The 19,615-nt window shown below is 49.9% G+C and overlaps 1 protein-coding gene across 4 annotated transcripts in view; it reads right to left on the bottom strand.

Moving 5' to 3' along the window:
* Positions 1 to 17,167: 17,167 nt before the first annotated feature.
* Positions 17,168 to 19,615, bottom strand: part of AMN (amnion associated transmembrane protein) — an 80,484-nt gene continuing 78,036 nt past the window's right edge. For all 4 annotated transcript variants that reach the window (XM_083519042.1, XM_083519039.1, XM_083519041.1 and 1 more), the window contains one exon: positions 17,168 to 17,601. In XM_083519042.1, coding sequence (XP_083375168.1) covers positions 17,482 to 17,601 — 120 coding nt within the window. In that variant the 3' untranslated portion in view covers positions 17,168 to 17,481. The remainder of the gene's footprint in view (positions 17,602 to 19,615) is intronic.

Raw genomic sequence — 19,615 nt, forward strand, 5'->3', positions numbered from 1 at the left:
AGGGAACCAGGCAGAGGGCCTTCTCGGTAGTGGCACCCGCCCTGTGGAATATTCACATTCTTTCAGATGTGAAGGAACTAAGCAGCTATCCTATCTTTAAAAGACATCTGAAGGTGCAGAAGTTTTCAGGGAAGTTTTTAATATTTAACGCTGTACTGTATTTAACACTTGATTGGGAGCCGCCCAGAGTGACTGGGGAAACTCAGCCAGATGGGCGGGGTATAAATAATTATTATTATTATTATTATTATTATTATTATTATTATTATTACCCTTTTATCTTAGGCACAGATTGCAAAATTTGCCAGATCCCCAGCATTCCAGACCTACTTCCAGGAATAGTTGTCCCCACAGGGGAAAATCTAAGACAAAGCAGGTAGATTGGGAAATGTGTCTTACAATAAAACGCAACTGGAAAAATGAAAGGGACATTACTATTGTCCATGAGGTTTATGGTCATATGTACAACATCCTAGTGAAAGACCATGTCATAATTAAAGGCTTTTTCCTTCTTGAGAACATAAATTGAGTTTGCCATGGAGAAAGTATAAGCAGGCAGTATACAGCTACTCAATTTGAACTGGTCTTCAAGAATTAACATCAAAAGCCAGTATGTTAAAAGCTTGATTGGCTATTACTGTTGAAGTATAAACTCAGATGGTTAATAAACCTCTTATCTAAAAGTCTTTGTAAGAGTCCCAAGAGAGCTGAGAGTTAACTTAGGCCTCAAATTAGGGTTTCCAAGGGGAAAGACCTTCCCAATGCTCGATGGTGCAATTTGAAAACTAGGGCAAGCTCTGTATATACAGAACGCCAAAGGGAATATTTGAATGGGCTGTTGCTTTGCCTTTGGTTTTTAATAATAATAATAATAATAATAATAATAATAATAATAATAATAATAATATCAAATTACTTGGCTGCTCCATCCACCCAGGTAGGGCACTCCACACAAAATCAAAACAACTATAAAAACACTAATTAAAACAATACAGTATAAAACAGCAAGGAAGATTAGATGACTTTCAAAGTCCAGGCTTCCCATTCAGGGCCGAGATCGCTCTGGGGAAGAAGCTGTTCTTAAGACGGCTCGTTCTTGTCCTCATCGTCCTGTATCTCCGTCCCGACGGCAGGAGCTCGAAGAGACAGTGACCAGGATGCGAGTTAGAGTTAGCCCTTGAATTGAACCTTTAGTTTATGAGGAAAACCTTAGAGGTTGTGTCCTCCTCAGAATGGAAGATGCCAGGGAGCTAGCTTCAGGCACCAGGCCCATTGTTCAGGCCAAGTCTGCAGTATAAAGATGTCTGCAACCTTGGCTTGAAGGCTGGCAACATTAACCCTTCCGTGTGGGAATCTCTTGCAGGCAATTGCGGTGCCTGAAGACAGACAGACAGGTCATGCAACCACCGCAGTGACCAGAGGAGGAATGGCCACCGGGAGGATTGCAGAAAGTGGCCCCTAGGGCTCTTGTTACAAGCGATTGATGATGATGATGATGATGATGATGATGATGATTTACTATTTATACCCCGCCCATCTGGCTGGGTTTCCCCAGCCACTCTGGGCGGCTTCCAACAAAGTATTAAAATACAGTGGTCTGTTAAACATTAAAAGCTTCCCTAAACAGTTCTGCCTTCAGATGTCTTCTGAAAGTCTGGTAGTTATTTTTCTCTTTGACATCTGGTGGGAGGGCATTCCACACGGCGGGTGCCACTACCAACAAGGCCCTCTGCCTGGTTCCCTGTAACTTGGCTTCTCACAGTGCGGGAACTGCCAGAAGGCCCTCGGCGCTAGACCTCAGTGTCCGGGCAGAACAATTAGGGTGGAGATGCTTCTTCAGGTATACTGGACTGAGGCTGTTTAGGGCTTTAAAGACCAGCACCAACACTTTGATAAGCTGCAGTTCACAGGGGTGGTATTCAACAAAATTTTGCTCAGAGCAAACCCACTCCAATTAATGGATTGAACTTCGTCATATTGATTTCAGTGGGTCTGTTCTAAGTAAAATCTTTCTGGGTGCCAACCACAGGCTCAACCAGAAGGGGGACCGTGGAATAAAATAAACCTCCCACCAGCCCATCTCATTGCTATCTCCTCGTTCCCTATATATCACCCAGAGGCAAAACAGATTACCAAAGCAATTTTCCTCCTTGTGTCAGCACGCTCAGGACAATATCAATCACAGAAGGCTTGTTCTGTACACCCTGCGTACTTGGCATGGCGGCTGTGTAAACCAGCAAAGAAGCTATTCTGAGGTCAGTTTGGATCCAGAGAGCTACAGTATAAAAATGGATGAGATAAGCCATCTGCTGCTCTCCTTGCAGTTCCGGCACCTCAGTCCTTTCCAACAATAATAACATGACCAGGCACTGCCTTTTCTGGCTGGGAGTGGGAAGTGATCAGAGGCAGGGAGCGAGGCTGGTACATAGGTGTGACAAAGGCATCCAAGGTTATCTTTTTCCACTGACAAGCTATGATTAATTTGGGTTTCTTTTTTTCCAGAGGCCTGAAAGGGTCAGCATCCGTTTGAAACGACATGATCCATACGCTGAAAAATATTGCTTCCCACTGCCCAAAAAAGTGAAACAGAAGGTCAACATTATGGGCATATGAAAATGAATGGGCAATGAAAATTATGAGCATATTTGTGCTACAAATGTAGTGCTTTTACATTCTATACAAAAGTATACTGACTTTGAAGCACACAGGACAGGGGTTAAGTGGAATTGGATAGCTCTTTTACCTGTGCCGGCACCCGTTTATGAATATTGGTGTCTCTATTTTATTTTATTTTTACTGCCCCTAATACACAGAGAGAGAGAGAGAGAGAATCCAGGGCTACACTGGGTCTCCCAGAGGGCATAAAGCAAGGGTCTTCAATGCTGCACCTCAGGCACCCATGGGTGACCGCTGGTACCTGCTATGGCACCCACAAAAGGTTTCAGCAAATATCCTCTTTAAAAATTCACAGTACAGGTGAGACTGTGTACTCTGCCTGCTCGCTTCCTGTTTGCACTGGCTCCACCTCTCCTGCACTGAACACATTGCGGGTGGCGCTGTGGTCTAAACCACTGAGTCTCTTGGGCTTGCCGATCAGAAGGTCAGCGGTTCGAATCCCCATGATGGGGTGAGCTCCCGTTGCTCTGTCCCAGCTCCTGCCAACCTAGCAGTTCGAAAGCATACCAATGCGAGTAGATAAATAGGTACCGCTGTGGTGGGAAGGTAAACAGTGTTTCCATGCACTCTGGTTTCTGTCACTGTATCCCGTTGCACCAGAAGTGGTTTAGTCATGCTGGCCACAAGAGCTGGAAAGCTGTCTGTGGACAAACGCCGGCTCCCTCGGCCTGAAAGTGAGATGAGTGCCAGGATTAGAGACAAACCCTCCCTTCCATTCTTAATAGAGAAGAGGCATCAAGAGCTTCTCCCTGTGAGTTAGTGGCAAGGATGGTTATCGGTGCTCTTTCCCCACTGATATAAAGCCATTCTGGCACCATTTTGTGGCGCTACCTTTTTTTTAGATACACTGCCTATTTTTTTTGTGACTGGCACCCACAGCACTTTCTCAGAATCTTAAATGCGCCCAGTGGCCCAAAAGATTTGATAGCAGAGCACCCAACGTATCCAATGTGATGGCTTGCTTTTTCCCCCCACAGCACATTTCCAAACTTTTCACAGCACACAGTTTGGCAATTTCTGTGGTCTACCAAAGAATCAAAGGAACCTGGGTGGGTGGGTGATGACTGCAATGAGCGCATTAAAGGTAAAGCGACCCCTGACCATTAGGTCCAGTCGTGACCGACTCAGGGGTTGCAGCGCTCACCTCGCTTTATTGGCCGAGGGAGCCGGTGTACAGCTTCCGGGTCATGTGGCCAGCATGACTAAGGCGAACCAGAGCAGCACACAGAAACACCGTTTACTTTCCCGCCGGAGCGGTACCTATTTATCTACTTGCACTTTGATGTGCTTTCGAACTGCTAGGTTGGCAGGAGCAGGGACTGAGCAACGGGAGCTCACCCCGTCGCGGGGATTCGAACCGCCGACCTTCTGATCAGCAAGCCCCAGGCTCTGTGGTTTAGCCCACAGCGCCACCCACATCCCTGAGCGTATTGTTGTTGTTGTTTAGTCGTTTAGTCGTGTCCGACTCTTCGTGACCCCATGGACCAGAGCACGCCAGGCACTTCTGTCCTCCACTGCCTCCCGCAGTTTGATCAAGCTCATGCTAGTAGCTTCAAGAACACCATCCAACCATCTCATTCTCTGTCGTCCCCTTCTCCTTGTGCCCTCCATCTTTCCCAACATCAGGGTCTTTTCCAGGGAGTCTTCTCTTCTCATGAGGTGGCCAAAGTATTGGAGCCTCAGCTTCACGATCTGTCCTTCCAGTGAGCACTCAGGGCTGATTTCCTTCAGAATGGAGAGGTTTGATCTTCTTGCAGTCCATGGGACTCTCAAGAGTCTCCTCCAGCACCATAATTCATGCCCCCAAATGGTGAGACGATGCAGTACCAACGAAAGAGGAGTGGCGGATGAAATGGATGGAATATGCTGAATCAGCAAGTTTAACTTGTCAAATTAAGAGAACGAGATGAGGCAGCCTTCAGGGAGGATTGGAAACCATAGATTTTAATTTTTTAAAAAAAAAATTATTGTAAACATGCTAAAACGCTAGCCAGTTTGGAGTATGCTCAGCAGTTATTTTGAGAATAAGGTGGAGGAAAGAAGGAACAGAATAATCATTTGAGGAAACCACGGAAGGGAAGTTAATCACTAAGGGACACTGGACGCTGGAACTGATTGTATTGCGTTTCTGGGAAATTCATAAACAAAATTTTAAATGGAAAGGAATCGCCCGGGAGCTTTGCAGCCCAACTCTTTCTGCGAGAGAAATCAGTCCTCTGATGGAGGAAATACCTCTTGCACCCCATCCCATCCTTCCCTCCGGCCCTCACTCCCCTCCAAGGATGAGGTTGCAGAGGCATGCAGCCAAGACCTAAAGGAGTGAGACCAGCTTATCAGGGCATCCCACCATTCCCAGCAAGTTCACAGCAGCCAGCCCTGCCTCCCACATCTTTGAAAAGCCCCTGAGTGGGTGATGGGACGTGTCTTCCCTCAGGAAGGGAACAGAATGTGCTTTGTTAGCACGCTGACAGAATTGATCACCGCTTTAATTAAAGTCTTTTCAGTAAGTGACCTTAAGCTCTCGCCGCTGATGCTAATGCCTTGCGAAATCATCCTCGCTAGCCGAGGGAATCCTGACTCCCAAATACCAAACCGCTAACCTGCCTTGATAGGTGGCATAAATTTCACGCCGGCTGAAGCCCTCCTCCTCCTTGACATACCCTGCATTTTGCCATGTTATCCCTGGCACACGCTCTCCTTAGATCAGTGTTTCCCAACCACTGTTCCGCGGCACACTAGTGTGCCACGAGATGTTGCCTGGTGTGCCGTGGGAAAAATTGAAAAATTCGAAAGATTTAAAAATAAAGTATTTTATAATTTTTCACATTTCTGTTTACTTACTATTTCATAATAAAGTAATTATAAAATACTTTCTTTGTGTTTATTTGATTCCTATTCAAGAGAATTACTTTATATATAGTCAATATAGGCACAGAGTTAAATTTTTTAACATTTTCTAATGGTGGTGTGCCTCGTGATTTTTTTTCATGAAACAAGTGTGCCTTTGCCCAAAAAAGGTTGAAAAACACTGCCTTAGATCAAAACATCCCTCTGTGTGACTCACTCGGTTTCGCGCTGGTATATTTGTATGAAGATGCCCTCAGCCGCTGCACCCTCTTGGCTGAGAAATTGCGTTTCACCGCTGAGCTGGGCAACGGTCCCTATAATTATTGCTTTTTCTTTTCCTGGCCCCTTAGTCAGGGTTGTGCTCAGCAGACAGCTTTTCTTTCCTTTTCTCTCCCAAGCACTGATAAAGAGAGCCGAAACAGACTGAAAATGTGGGAAAGAAGGGATCGGAAGGAAAGGCTGAAATGTTTCCAGGAGGAAAAGTAGATCAGAACTTTAGAGGGAGCCTCAGGCTTGGGGAGCAATGTGGCCTCCGAGGCCTCTCTATGTGGCCCTCATAACCCTCCCCAAGCCACATCCCTCACTGGCCCTGCTTAGCCGCACCCCCTGTTTTTGCCAGGTGGGAATATGTCCTTCAACTAGGATGCTGCCTCCTGGCAGGCTGGAAGGAGGATACAGAGGGGAGGGCAAGGGAATGAAGAAACTACAAAAGGGAAATTTGCATGGGTTGCCCCACCCACTTTTACCTCTGGCTCCACCCACCGCAGGCTTGTGACCCTCAGTAGGTTGCACGGAAGGGAACACTCTCTCTCTCACACACACACGTTTTCCCAACTCTGCCATAGGATGTGCAAACTTTTTCTTTTTTTAGCTTGGCTTACTTCTTTGCCTATAACATCAGTCACCAGAGAAGCTTTCCCTGGCATGAAAATAAAACAAACGACATTTGCAGAGGGCCTTCTCGGTAGTGGCACCCGCCCTGTGGAACACCCTCCCACCAGATGTCAAAGAGAAAAACAACTACCAGACTTTTAGAAGACATCTGAAGGCAGCCCTGTTTAGGGAAGCTTTTAATGTTTAATAGGTTATTGTATTTTAATATTCTGTTGGAAGCCACCCAGAGTGGCTGGGGAAACCCAGCCAGATGGGCGGGGTATAAATATTATATTGTTGTTGTTGTTGTTGTTATTGCACTTCCAAGTGTTCAAAATGTGTCATGTGTATGATTTAGTTATTACAACAACCCTGTAAGTCCAGGATCGGTGACCTCAGGCCTAGAGAGCAAATGTGGCCCTCCGAGTCTTTCTGCCTGGCCCCCGGAACTCTCCCCAGGTTACACCCCTTATTAGCCTAGCTTTGCACTTTCCCATACACATCAACCATCACATGACCAGGACATCCCGGAATTGCCGATACCATCCCAATATGTCCTGCTTTGGGTGCTACGCTCTTCCCCCTGAGCTGTAGCTGCCCCATCTCCCACCAACCAATCACATGTGGTTTGAAATCAGGAGGGAGCAAGCGACCACAGCATCTTCTGTCCTCCCACTGCGCATCCTGGATCCAGCGCTGCTGCTGATGCTTAGCTTGCATTTCCAAAGCCTTCCCGAAGGTCATTGGAAAGACCTTCCCATCATTTGTGTGCATGCTTTCCTCCTGCTCCCGTTTATGGGCAGTAAACCAGCCCATGCCGAGGTTTGGAAAAGGAGCTACATCTGATCTGGGCAAGAAACATATTGGAAGACAAATTCAATTTTCATCCGCACATCTCCAGCGAGCCATTATCCTGGAGACAGGTGCGCAATGCTTTTAAATGCTATAGAGTAGCTGTCACATTTTGGCAGTGCTCGTGATATATATCAAAATGAGTTCCAAGGTCTCCTCTCCAAAGAGAGAGAGAGAGAGAGGGAAGGAGGAGGTATTCCAGCCACTAAAATAATAACAGTAAAAAAGAATAAGGGCGGGTGGGGGAGAATCAAGTTGCCATAACTTCCTGTGCAGATCATCTGCCAGCAGGCTCCCATCAATAAACCTCAGTTGCGTGTGTGTTTTCGTCACTTTCCCATTTGCAGAAGAGTCAGTTGTTGGCCTTTAAAAAATGAAGTCTTATAATGCAACACCAATATGAGGAAATAACTGGTTCTCTTTGGTTTGAAACTGGAGGTATTTGCCTGCTGCTGCTGCTGCTCAAAGCCGGCCCTATCAATTGGCAGAGTAAGGCAGTTGCCTCACATGGCAGATATGGCAGGGTTTGTGTGTATGCTCAGGGAGGGAGGGAGGGTAAGGAGTCGGAGGTCTGAGTTTCTTTCCTGCAAAGCCCTAAGCTTCCTGTCAAATCTATGAAGTGATGCTTATAACTTGTCCAAGAAGAATTGAGGGGAAATCCTTTTTAATCTCTCCTTCCCGTTTTCGTGAAGGAACATTACTGAACAATCAACTCCAGGGAATGGGGCAAATACCTTGCATACCCTTTTGCTGATTGGATACATGTTCTCTTTCTCTCTCCCACCCAATCCGTCACGCTGGGAAAACACCATAAAATGGGATGATTGTAGGTGTCAGAGTTGCTTCTAGATCCTAGCTCACAGAGGATCATGCTAGCCAGCGATCATTAAATAAAAGTCTTTATTGAGTTACAGTTTCCATTCTCAAGCTGCTGCGTGCAACTCTACGTCTTATGCTTAGATCGGCGAAGCTCCATCTGAGTCTCCGCCCCTTGTGCACCAACTTAATATCCTAGCCCTGCTCCACCTTTTCCGCCTGACTGTTCTTCTCTGGGTCCCTCTGCCCCCCGGGGTCTCTTCCTTCCGGGATTCTTCTGAGGCTTTAGGACCTGGCTCCCTTTCCGGGCTGCCTACTGCGTCACCTTCCTGTGTATTTGAACTTGGCGCGCGCGCCCAACCTTCCACCTTCCGTCTAACCGTCTCTTCGCTCCCCGATGGAGGTGTGGCCACTCCTGACTCGTGCCCTCCCTCCTGTTGTGAGCTGCCAGCGCTTGATCCCTGGCGCCCTTCCTCTTCCCTGCTCTCTGGCGGTGACGCTGGTCCCGATTTCCAACTGCTCCCCTCTGAGTCCCCTCTGGCTCTATCTTCCTGGGGTGTCCCCCTAGTCTCCCCCCTTGCCCTGGCTACTGGTGCTCCTTTCTGTGAATCTTCTGATTCACTGGAAAGACTCGGAGATCTCGGGTCATCGTCATCACTCATCTTTTCTTCTGCCTCCTCCCCCTCGCTCTCTGTTTCCTCCCTAGCCCTCGCCTCTGCTCCTGAACCCCTGACATCCATCCCCCCCTCGAAGCCCCCTCTTCCCCCCTCCCCTCCTTCCGGTGCGGGAGCTGGGTGCTGCCGTGTCAAGGGGACGAATGTCGGGTACAGTTCGCTTCCCGTGGCGGGCCTCCATCTGAAGTCTTCCGGTTCTTCCTCCCTGCTCTCGTCGACGACGGTCACCTCCACTTCCATCTCTGTGCCGCCGTGCTCGAAACCCGGGTCGTCCCCGAAAACGTCCATGTCCGTCTCTCCCTCGCTTCCTTCTGGAGACGTTGCTCGTCCTGGACCCTCCAGCCACTTTCTGCGGAACTGCTCCTCTGGTCGATCATCCCACCAATACGAGGGTTCTGAAGCAGATCCCGAGTGTGACCCCTCTTGAGAACGGGCGTCTCGTGTCGGTTCCTCGTCCGAGTCGAACCCCCGGAACGTGCTGGCTGAAAGCGTGGGCGTGAAAAGCCAGTCGTCGAAAAAGTCTGCTGGCATTGGCCTATGTGGGAAGAGGGCATGAAACTCTTCTTTGAGCAGAGGTTCGTCTAAAGCGTAGCCCGGCACCCAGCTGTTGGCACTGGCCGGGGTGCCCTCCTTGGCGAGAAGGTATTCTACCCCCTCTTCCCCCCATCTGGAGTCCAAAATCTCCGTGACTTCGTTGATGCACTCCTCCTGTGCCACTCCCCCGTGCCCGGTTCTCTCTCGGAGCGGACTCGGTGCCGTTCCTGGTTCCTGAAACCTGTGAGGTGCCTTGTAGGGAGTGAGCACCGATCTGTGGAACACCGGATGCATCCTGGAGCCCTCCGGAAGCGCCAGCCTGAAAGCCACCGGGTTGACCTGCTCTTCGACTTGGTAGGGCCCCAGTTGTTTATGCCCTAGTTCCTTCTTCGCCAACGACCTGGCCGGCACTGCGTGGGCCGCTAACCAGACCCAGTCTCCCACATGGATCTCTTCGCCAAGCCTTCTGTGTTTGTCCGCTTGTACCTTGTATGCGTGTTTAGCCAGCTCCAGGTGCCGCCGCAGCTGATCGTGGACCTCCTGCAACTCCGACGCGAACGCATCTGCTGTCTGCGGCTCCCCCTCCCCCATTCTTTCCAGTCCCGGGAAGGTTCTGGGGTGCCTCCCGTTGTTGGCGAAGAACGGCGTGACCCCCGTGGACACGTGCTTCGTGTTGTTGTAGGCAAACTCGGCGAGAGGCAGGTAATCCACCCACGTCGCAGGCTGTTGATTCGCATAACATCTCAGGTACTGCTGCATGATGGCATTGACCCGCTCCGCTTGCCCGTTGGTCTGCGGGTGTCTCGCCGACGCCAGGTTGATCTTGACGTTCAGGAAGCCCATCAGCTTCTGCCAGAAGTTCGAGATGAACTGTCGCCCTCGGTCGGACAGAATAGACCGCGGCAGACCGTGAACCTTGAACACGTGATCTATGAATAGTTTGGCGGTTTGTTCCGCCGTGGCCACCTTCGCACACGGAATGAAATGTGCCATCTTGGAGAACAAGTCCACCACCACCAGCACAGCCGTCTTGCCCCTTGAGCTGGGCAGATCCGTGACAAAGTCCAGGGCCACTCTCTCCCATGGTTCGAACGGCGTTTGCAGCGGTTCCAGCAGTCCGGCCGGCGGTCTGTGCACTGGTTTGGCCCTCTGGCAGGTGTCACACCTCGCCACGTAGTCCGCGACTTCCCCTCTCATTCCGGGCCACCAGAAGTCTCTGGCGACTAATTCCATCGTCTTCTCCTTGCCAAAGTGCCCGGCAGTGGGCGCGTCGTGCAGCTGCTGCAGTACCTTGGCGCGAAGTTCGTCTCCCGGCACGTAGATGGCCCCTTTACGGATGAGCAATCCATCTCGCAGCTGGAACTCGTCGGTTGCTGCTGTGCCCCTGTGCACCTCTGCCATCTTTGCTTGCGCGAAGGAGTCATCCTGCAACGCTCGTCGCACCGCCTCCAGGTCAACTGTTGCCGCAGCACACGCCCACACTGTCGGTGCGAAGATGTGCATGGCGGCCGCTGGCGTTGCCTCCTCCAGATACTGTGGCTTACGGGAGAGAGCATCCGCCATGATGTTGGTGTCCCCCGGGACATACTCTATTCGGAAGTCGAAGTTCGCAAAGAACTCAGCCCAACGTATTTGCCTCTGGTTCAGGAACTGTGCCGTGCGCCAGTGCTCCAGATTCTTGTGGTCTGTGCAGACCTGCACCGTGTGCTTGGCGCCGATCAGGAAGTGCCTCCACGCTTTGAAGGCTGCATGAATGGCCAGCAACTCCCTGTCCCAGATGGTGTAGTTCTGTTCGGACTTGCTGAGCTTCCTCGAGTAAAACGCTCCCGGTCTCCAAATCCCCTGCGGGTCCTTCTGCAGCAGGACTGCTCCGACGGCTCTGTCCGAAGCGTCTGTCTCCACCCTCATCGGCCTGCTGGGGTTGACATGAAGCAGCTGCTCTTCCGACGCGAAGAGACGCTTGAGTGCCTGAAAGGACCGCTCCGCCTGCTCTGTCCAGATGAACTTCTTTTTCTTGGAGCTGAGCGTGTCCGTGATGGCCGCTGTCTGCATAGCAAAGCCTTTGATAAACTTGCGATAGAAGTTCGCGAAGCCGACAAACCGTTGGACCTCCTTCCGGTTGCGTGGGCTTTTCCAATCCAACACTGCTCGAACCTTGGCACTGTCCATGGCAAGCCCCTTGTCAGACAACTTGTAGCCCAGGAAATCCACCTCCGTCACGTCGAATTGGCACTTCTCCAGCTTGGCGTAAAGCCTATGTTGCTGTAGCCTGCTCAGCACTTCCCTGACGTGTCTGTCATGCTCCTGCTGCGATTCCGAAAAGATCAGGATGTCATCCAAGAAACAGACGCACGTCTTGTAGAGGAGCCCCGCCAACACGTGATGCATGAAAGCTTGAAAAACGTGGGAGCCATTTTGCAATCCAAAAGGCATAACTCTATATTCGTAGGTGCCCAGGGGCGTGAACATGGCTGTCTTCCACTCATCTCCTTCCCGCATGCGAATGAGGTTGTACGCCCCTCGCAGGTCCAACTTGGTGAACACGCTGCCCTTGCGTACCTTTGCGAGGAGGTCGTCGATTCGGGGCATGGGGAAGTCCGATGGCTTGGTCACACTGTTCAAAATGCGGTAGTCCACTACGAGTCTTTTTTGGGGCGTGTCCCGCTTCTTAACAAAGAATACCGGACTGCCCCCCGCTGCCTTGGACTCTCAGATGAAACCGCGCTCCAAATTATGATCTATGAACTCCTTGAGTTCCTGCAGTTCGTCCTCAGACATGGAATACAGCTTCCCTTTGGGCAGCGCCGCCCCCGGCAGCAGGTCAATTTTGCAGTCATATGGTCTGTGGGGGGGTAGCCTGTCTGCCTCCTTCTCGCAGAAAACCTCCAAAAATTCTGCGTACTTGTGGGGAACCGCTTGCAGCGTGCCTAGCTGCAGCTGTGACTCCTCTTCCTCTCCTTCCTGCCGGGGCACGATGCAGTGTTCGGCGCAAAAGGAAGAGCCGAAGGTCAGCTGCCTCTGGTACCAAGCCAGCGTCGGGCTGTGCTTGTCCAGCCAACTCATGCCCAATACAATGGGCGTGTCCGATAGTTGAGTGACGTTGAAGCTGATGACTTCCCTGTGATTCCCAAGTCGCATCACCATTGGTGGCGTCTGCTTCACCACTTGCCCCCCTAGCAGCTCCCTGCCATCCACCGTGACAACCTGCAGGGGCAGCGTGGCAGGCAGCAACTGTATAGCGTGCCGGTCGACGAAGTCCTGCCCTATAAAGTCCGCATTGCTTCCTGAGTCAATGGTGATTGGCACGTCCATGGTGATTCCATTGGGCAGCTGGAGAGATGCAGTGAGCCTTACTACTGGTTTGGGCGGGAGGGGGTCCATGGGCTGTAAAATCTCCGGGGACTTCTTCACTGACACGTCTGACAGGGCCCCAGTGCCTCTTCCTCCAGCCAGACTGCGTCGTTTCCCTGCTGTGGTTCTGCTTGCTGCGCTGCTGCAGTTACCATTGCTGAGGCTGCAGTGTGCCTGTGGAGCCTCCGGGGACACTCTTTCGCCATATGCTGGGGATCATCACATATGTAACACTTCCTGTTCCCTCTAGGAGGCTTCGCTTTCACTGTCGCCGGTGCTAGGGCTCTGGCTGCTGACTGAGCCCTTGCACCTCCAACCTCCATAGGTTCCGCCCCTCCTCCCGGCGGAGGCGTGGATTGCGCACGCGCTGCTTCTCTGGGAAGGAAGGAGGAGCCCCTGGCTGGTTCGCGCCCTCCACGCCCTTCGTCCCTGCTCCACGGACGTTCTTCCAGCCGCACCCCCACCGCCAGCGCCCTCTGAACGATCTCCTGCGTGGTTCGGGGTCTCTCCCCCCTCGCAATTTCATCTTTAACCGAGCTGTGCAATCCCTCCCAAAACAGGTCTCTTACAGGGGCCGAATCTCTGTCCCATTCCAGGGCACTGACCAAAGCGAAAAAGCGGGCATGGTACTGCCTTACGCTGGCCCTCCCTTGCCTTAGTCCATGCACCTCCTTCCGGGCAAGATCCACGTCAATGCTTGATAAAAAACACCCATCCATCGCTTTAATAAAGGCATCCGCATTTTGGAGCGCCGGATCCTTATCTCTCCACAAATTGCGCAGCCATGCTTTAGCGTCTCCATGCAAATGGGACATGATGAACCCCACCTTCTCTTCTTCATCTCTAAAGTCTTTGTGCAGCAGTTGCAGTGCACACATTACATCTGCTCTAAAGTTGGGGTACTGTTGCAAATTCCCATCGAAGTGAGAGACCAGACCGCCTGTACGTCTCCCCAACCCAATCCCCTCCGGTTGATGGGTCCGTTGCCCTTGCTTCGTAAGCACTTCCAACCTGACCTGGAGATCCCTGTAGGCGGCAGCTGCGTCCTCCTCTCTCTTCCTGGATGCCAGAGCCTCGGCATTCAGTCGTGACACTGCTTCTCTGAGTTCCGCTATCTGCTGTTCAGCCGTCATGTTGTCTGCCGTTCGTGAGCTCGCTAGTAGGCACCCGCTTTCTCTCCTCTCCGCGAGGCCGTGGATGCCCACAATTTAGGAGACGGAGCTTACTGTCAGAGTTGCTTCTAGATCCTAGCTCACAGAGGATCACGCTAGCCAGCGATCATTAAATAAAAGTCTTTATTGAGTTACAGTTTCCATTCTCAAGCTGCTGCGTGCAACTCTACGTCTTATGCTTAGATCGGCGAAGCTCCATCTGAGTCTCCGCCCCTTGTGCACCAACTTAATATCCTAGCCCTGCTCCACCTTTTCCGCCTGACTGTTCTTCTCTGGGTCCCTCTGCCCCCCGGGGTCTCTTCCTTCCGGGATTCTTCTGACGCTGACCCCCCGGACCCTCCTGTCTCCTTTAGGACCTGGCTCCCTTTCCGGGCTGCCTACTGCGTCACCTTCCTGTGTATTTGAACTTGGCGCGCGCGCCCAACCTTCCACCTTCCGTCTAACCGTCTCTTCGCTCCCCGATGGAGGTGTGGCCACTCCTGACTCGTGCCCTCCCTCCTGTTGTGAGCTGCCAGCGCTTGATCCCTGGCGCCCTTCCTCTTCCCTGCTCTCTGGCGGTGACGCTGGTCCCGATTTCCAACTGCTCCCCTCTGAGTCCCCTCTGGCTCTATCTTCCTGGGGTGTCCCCCTAGTCTCCCCCCTTGCCCTGGCTACTGGTGCTCCTTTCTGTGAATCTTCTGATTCACTGGAAAGACTCGGAGATCTCGGGTCGTCGTCATCACTCATCTTTTCTTCTGCCTCCTCCCCCTCGCTCTCTGTTTCCTCCCTAGCCCTCGCCTCTGCTCCTGAACCCCTGACAGTAGGTGTTGCCAGGTCCCGTCCTGCCACAATGAGTGGTCGAAGGGAGAAGAGGGAGAAGGCTAGGAGGAGGAGTTGTCATAAACTGAAGAGATAACAGAGCTTAGTAGGCAGGGGCAAAAAAAGCAGAGACATCGCCTTGCCAACAAAGGTCCATATAGTTAAAGCTATGGTTTTCCCAGTAGTGATGTATGGAAGTGAGAGCTGGACCATAAAGAAGGCTGATCGCCGAAGAATTGATGCTTTTGAATTATGGTGCTGGAGGAGACTCTTGAGAGTCCCATGGACTGCAAGAAGATCAAACCTCTCCATTCTGAAGGAAATCAGCCCTGAGTGCTCACTGGAAGGACAGATCCTGAAGCTGAGGCTCCAATACTTTGGCCACCTCATGAGAAGAGAAGACTCCCTGGAAAAGACCCTGATGTTGGGAAAGATGGAGGGCACAAGGAGAAGGGGACGACAGAGGACGAGATGGTGGGACAGTGTTCTTGAAGCTACCAGCATGAGTTTGACCAAACTGCGGGAGGCAGTGGAAAACAGGAGTGCCTGGCGTGCTCTGGTCCATGGGGTCACGAAGAGTCGAACACGAATAAACAACTAAACAACAAGAAGTGGGCAGGGGGAGTCTGTGGCAGAGAGCAGTCCAGAATCAGGAGCAGAAGCTGAAGTATGAGAAGAGGGAGGCCAAGAAGCAGAGATTAGTCAGGCTGGTGGAGAGTCACAGGTGTTTCCCCCTCCTGTTGTGACGAGCTCCCTTCCCTCCTGGTGTCCCAGAATCAGGAGAGGCATGAAGAGGGAGGAGGAGAAGTTAGCTTCACTCAAGCTCAGTCTCAGGTTGCTTGAGGAAAACCCTGGAGAGGAGGCAGCTGTGGGAAGGTTGCGACATTCAATCTCAGCAATGGCTTCAGGGGAGCAAGACCTGCCGGAGATGAGTTGCTGTGCTCATTAGGCCTGACACTCCTCTGTAGATCCTGTTTTTGCTAATAAAGAATCAGCTTCAACTTGCTCAGTGTGATTTACTGCTGGCTCGCTCCTGTCAAGGAGTTTGAGTGTCCTTTGCATGACAGGAAAGTAGTGAATTGTGTGAAGGTAAGAATCACATACACTGTTCTGCCCCCTGCTCTGCCCTTCCTATCACTGACTCACAGCTCTCAAAATGTTCCCCACCATGGAAAGCAAGACATAGATGGAATCTTCACACATGGAAAAACGCTTTAAAAAAACAAACCGTTTTAAAAAATACATTGAATTTTGCATAGCTCACTGTTGCCATCTGGTGTCACATTTGTATATTGCACTTTACAACATGTTTTATTTGCAGCTGTATCGCTGAGTCCTTGGGCTCAGAAGGCTCCCCCACCCTGTTCTAAAGGTCTGAGTTTGCATGTGTGAATGTGTCTGTGATCTTACCCAGGGTCCTTTGCACCTCACCTCTCTTCACCTTTCTCATTCTGCCAACGTATTTCTCTTCTGGCATCAGAAAACCGTCTGGAGAATCCCAAAGAAGCTATGAGACCAAATGTCAGACTCCGATAAAATGAAACGAGAAAATCTGAGCGTAAGTAAAAGACGGGAGGAAGGGAGCACTTGCTAAGAATTCTGTGGAGAAAATCTCTAGATAATCTCTCTAAAAGCAGCCAGAGGAACAGCAAGTGACATTGAAACTTATCTGTGCCAGTTCTGTTCACACAAATCACTGCCTGATTGCATATGCAGCCCCTACAATGCTGAGCGAAGCACTAGAAGAAGAAAATATGTGAATTCTCACTGAGAATTCATTGGGGGGGTGGGTGCCTGAATTCATTGCCTTTCAAGGTGTCTTTCTACAAGGCAGCGATTTGATGGTGTGGATCTTTAAAAGAGAGAGACTGTTCCAAAATTCTGTGAGAATTCTGATGTAGATTCTAACATACTGAGTTCAGCTAGAAGTTCAGCAATGCAGGAAGCTGCCATATATTGACCCAGACTATTGCTCCATCTAGCTCAGTACTGTGTCTATTCTGAGTGGCAGAGACATGACATGTTTTCAGCCAGAGAGTCTTCCCCAGCCCTAGCCAGAAATATTAGCGTTTGAATGTGGAATGTTCTGCATGCAAGCAGGGGCGTCAGAAGGGGGTCGGGGTGGTGGTGGACCGCCCCGGGTGCCCTCACTGAGGGGGGTGCCATTCGGCGCACCACCCGCCTGTGACTCCCAAGCCTACCCTGAGCTGTCTGGGTATAATAATAATAATAATAATAATAATAATAATAATAATAATAATATATTATTTATACCCCGCCCATCTGGCTGGGCTTCCCCAGCCACTCTGGGTGGCTTCCAGCAAAATATTAAAATACAGTAATGCATCAAACATTAAAAGCTTCCCTGAACAGGGCTGCCTTCAGATGTCTTCTAAAAGTCTGGTAGTTGTTTGTCTCTTTGACATCTGATGGGAGGGCGTTCCACAGTCGCCAGGCAGGTGGAGAGGTTCTTGGGTGATGCCATCCCACTCACTGCTCTCCCTTAAGGATGGGAGAGAATAGCAATGCACAAATGATACGAAATAGGCTCTAATTGCTTTAGTGCTATAGGCATTCTTTATTGAAATTCAGTGACGATACATATTCCACTACTGATGAGAAAAAGATTTGCAGACCCTTTCTGATTTTCATGAGGACCACCCAGCAATTTGATAGGCATTCCCATTTGAAAATTAAGCAGTATTTTTAAGACAAGGCGGCGTCAAAATAACTTTGGGGGCCGATCACCAGGAAATTCTTCTGCACTGTCCCCATTGAAGTGAGCAGGATCTGTGCATTGGTGAGCCGGTCTCTGCAGTGGCTCAGCCTGTTGAAATGGCAAGCAAAGTACAGGATGGCAGGATTTTCTTCCTCTGACAGCTTTGATGTTAAGCACAAAGTTCCGTTTCATCATATAAAGGATTAATGTAATAGAGCTCACAATTTTTGCTCGCCATCTCCTTCGGTGCCTCCTCCTCCTCCTCCACGGAGCACGCACCAGCTAAAGCCTAGAAGAGAGAGAGACCAGTGTGTTTAATGCGGCTGGTGCAAAATATAACTCTGGAGCTTAAATCCTTTGAAGAGAAAGTCGATCTTATGGGTTGAGATGAATCCATATTGTCAACGCAGCACTTACGTTTCACAAAGCAATGCTCAAGGCTGTTCGCTTGCTGTGCACATGATAACCCACTTCTGCGCTTAGAAAAGCTGGATATCTGGGGATATATATATATATATATATATATATATATATATATATATATGCAAAGTTGCTTATACTGCACAAAACCTTTTCCCTATCTTTGCTTTATTCTAAGGACCAAACTGCATGCTGTGTTAAGCATGCTGTTCACAATTGCACTCTTTCTTGGCTTGGGGGGGTTCAATCCAGAAAGCAACTGTGGTGCATGTAAATGGTTAAATCAAAGCTACCTCCTGATCCTGATTGCTGCTTTTTAACAAAAGGGGGTGTGCTGATGATGTGCTCAATGTTACATGTGGTTTAGTCCTAAATCTACAGCTTGGTGGGTTTTGGAATATTCCAGCCTGGACTGCTGGAACGAAGAATGTGGAAGGGTGGTGAATTCCAAGATATTTAATATATCGTGGACAGATCTGAAAGCCTGTCTTCTCTCTTAATTCATCATATAAATCAACTGGTACATTCAGATGCAACCATTCCGATTTTGTTTTATTATTTCTCAATCCAGTCAAATCTAACAAATGTTTTAATTTCCCCGATGGCCTCCATGAGCGACACCTCTGGATCAGAGACCACCAGAGCTATATCATCAGCAAGCAAATTGAGTGGATAGGATTGACCATTAAATATAACGCCGTTGATTTTATTATTATTTTGAACAGTGTTTGCAAGTGGTTCCATTGCAAACATGAAAGGTAGCATTGACAGAGGCAGCCTTGCTTTGTACCTCTCTGTACATCTACAGAGTGGAAGAGTCGTGTACATTAACCCTAACTACTGCTTTGCTATTAGTATATAAAGGTTGTGGTGCTAATATAAAACCATCATCGAAGTTCTTTTGAGAGAGGAGTAGGTACAAATAATTCCCATGCATTTTACCAAAAGCTTTATGAGCATCTAATGAAGCGATCACACATGGATTTCTATACAGATTTCCGTAATATACTGCATTCGGCATCTTACATACAGGAACTGCTATATGCCTATGCTTAATAGAACCTGCTTGACCAGCACAGATTATATGTTAGGATATTTCCGTTCCACCTTAAAAGGGAGCAGGATGTTTGTGTCACAGCCTGCGTATTTCCTGTTCACAGGATGTTTATGTTTGCTATTGCTTTCATTTTCTCTCTCTGTCGAAGACACTGACACAGACAGTCATGTCTTTCTTTGTTCTGATCAACGCTGAATAAAAGCTTGTAAATAATGCTCTCCTGAGTGCGACTTCTGGCTGTGCATTATCTGCTGATAGAGTGTGCATGAGCCCTGGAATGTGGCAAGGTATTTTCAGGAAACTTGTGTCGCTAATCGCTCATACTGCGTGACTACCGACGATCCGTCGATGGATCGTCCGGCAGCCGGCTTGGGGGCCATGATGGACTTTATCTCCCTGGCAGTATCCCAACATTATACTAGGTACCTGGCTGTGACGGGATGCCCTTCTCCCTCCTCAGAGAAAAGCCTGCAAGCGCCACACACACGCTCCACACGGCTCGTGAAAGGGAGCGCTGAGCAGCGCCTGGGATGCATTCAGGCTCTGCTCAGCGCTCACTTTCACGAGCCGCATGGAGTGTGTGTGTGGCTCTTGGGGGCTTTTCCTGGAGGAGGGAGAGGGGAATGACGGGCTGCCCTTCTCCCTCCTTGGGGAAAAGCCCCCAAGAGCCACACACAGCTCCATGAGGCTCTTTAAAGGGAGCGCCGAGCAGAGCCCCCCGCCTGCATTCGCTCCATAAGATGCACACACATTTCCCCTTACTTTTTAGGAGGGAAAAAGTGCGTCTTACGGAATGAAAAATACGGTAATATATTTGCCAATCTAT

The sequence above is a fragment of the Podarcis liolepis genome (assembly GCF_965112155.1).
Source record: "Podarcis liolepis genome assembly, chromosome: 1".
NCBI classification, from domain to species: Eukaryota; Metazoa; Chordata; class Lepidosauria; order Squamata; family Lacertidae; genus Podarcis; species Podarcis liolepis.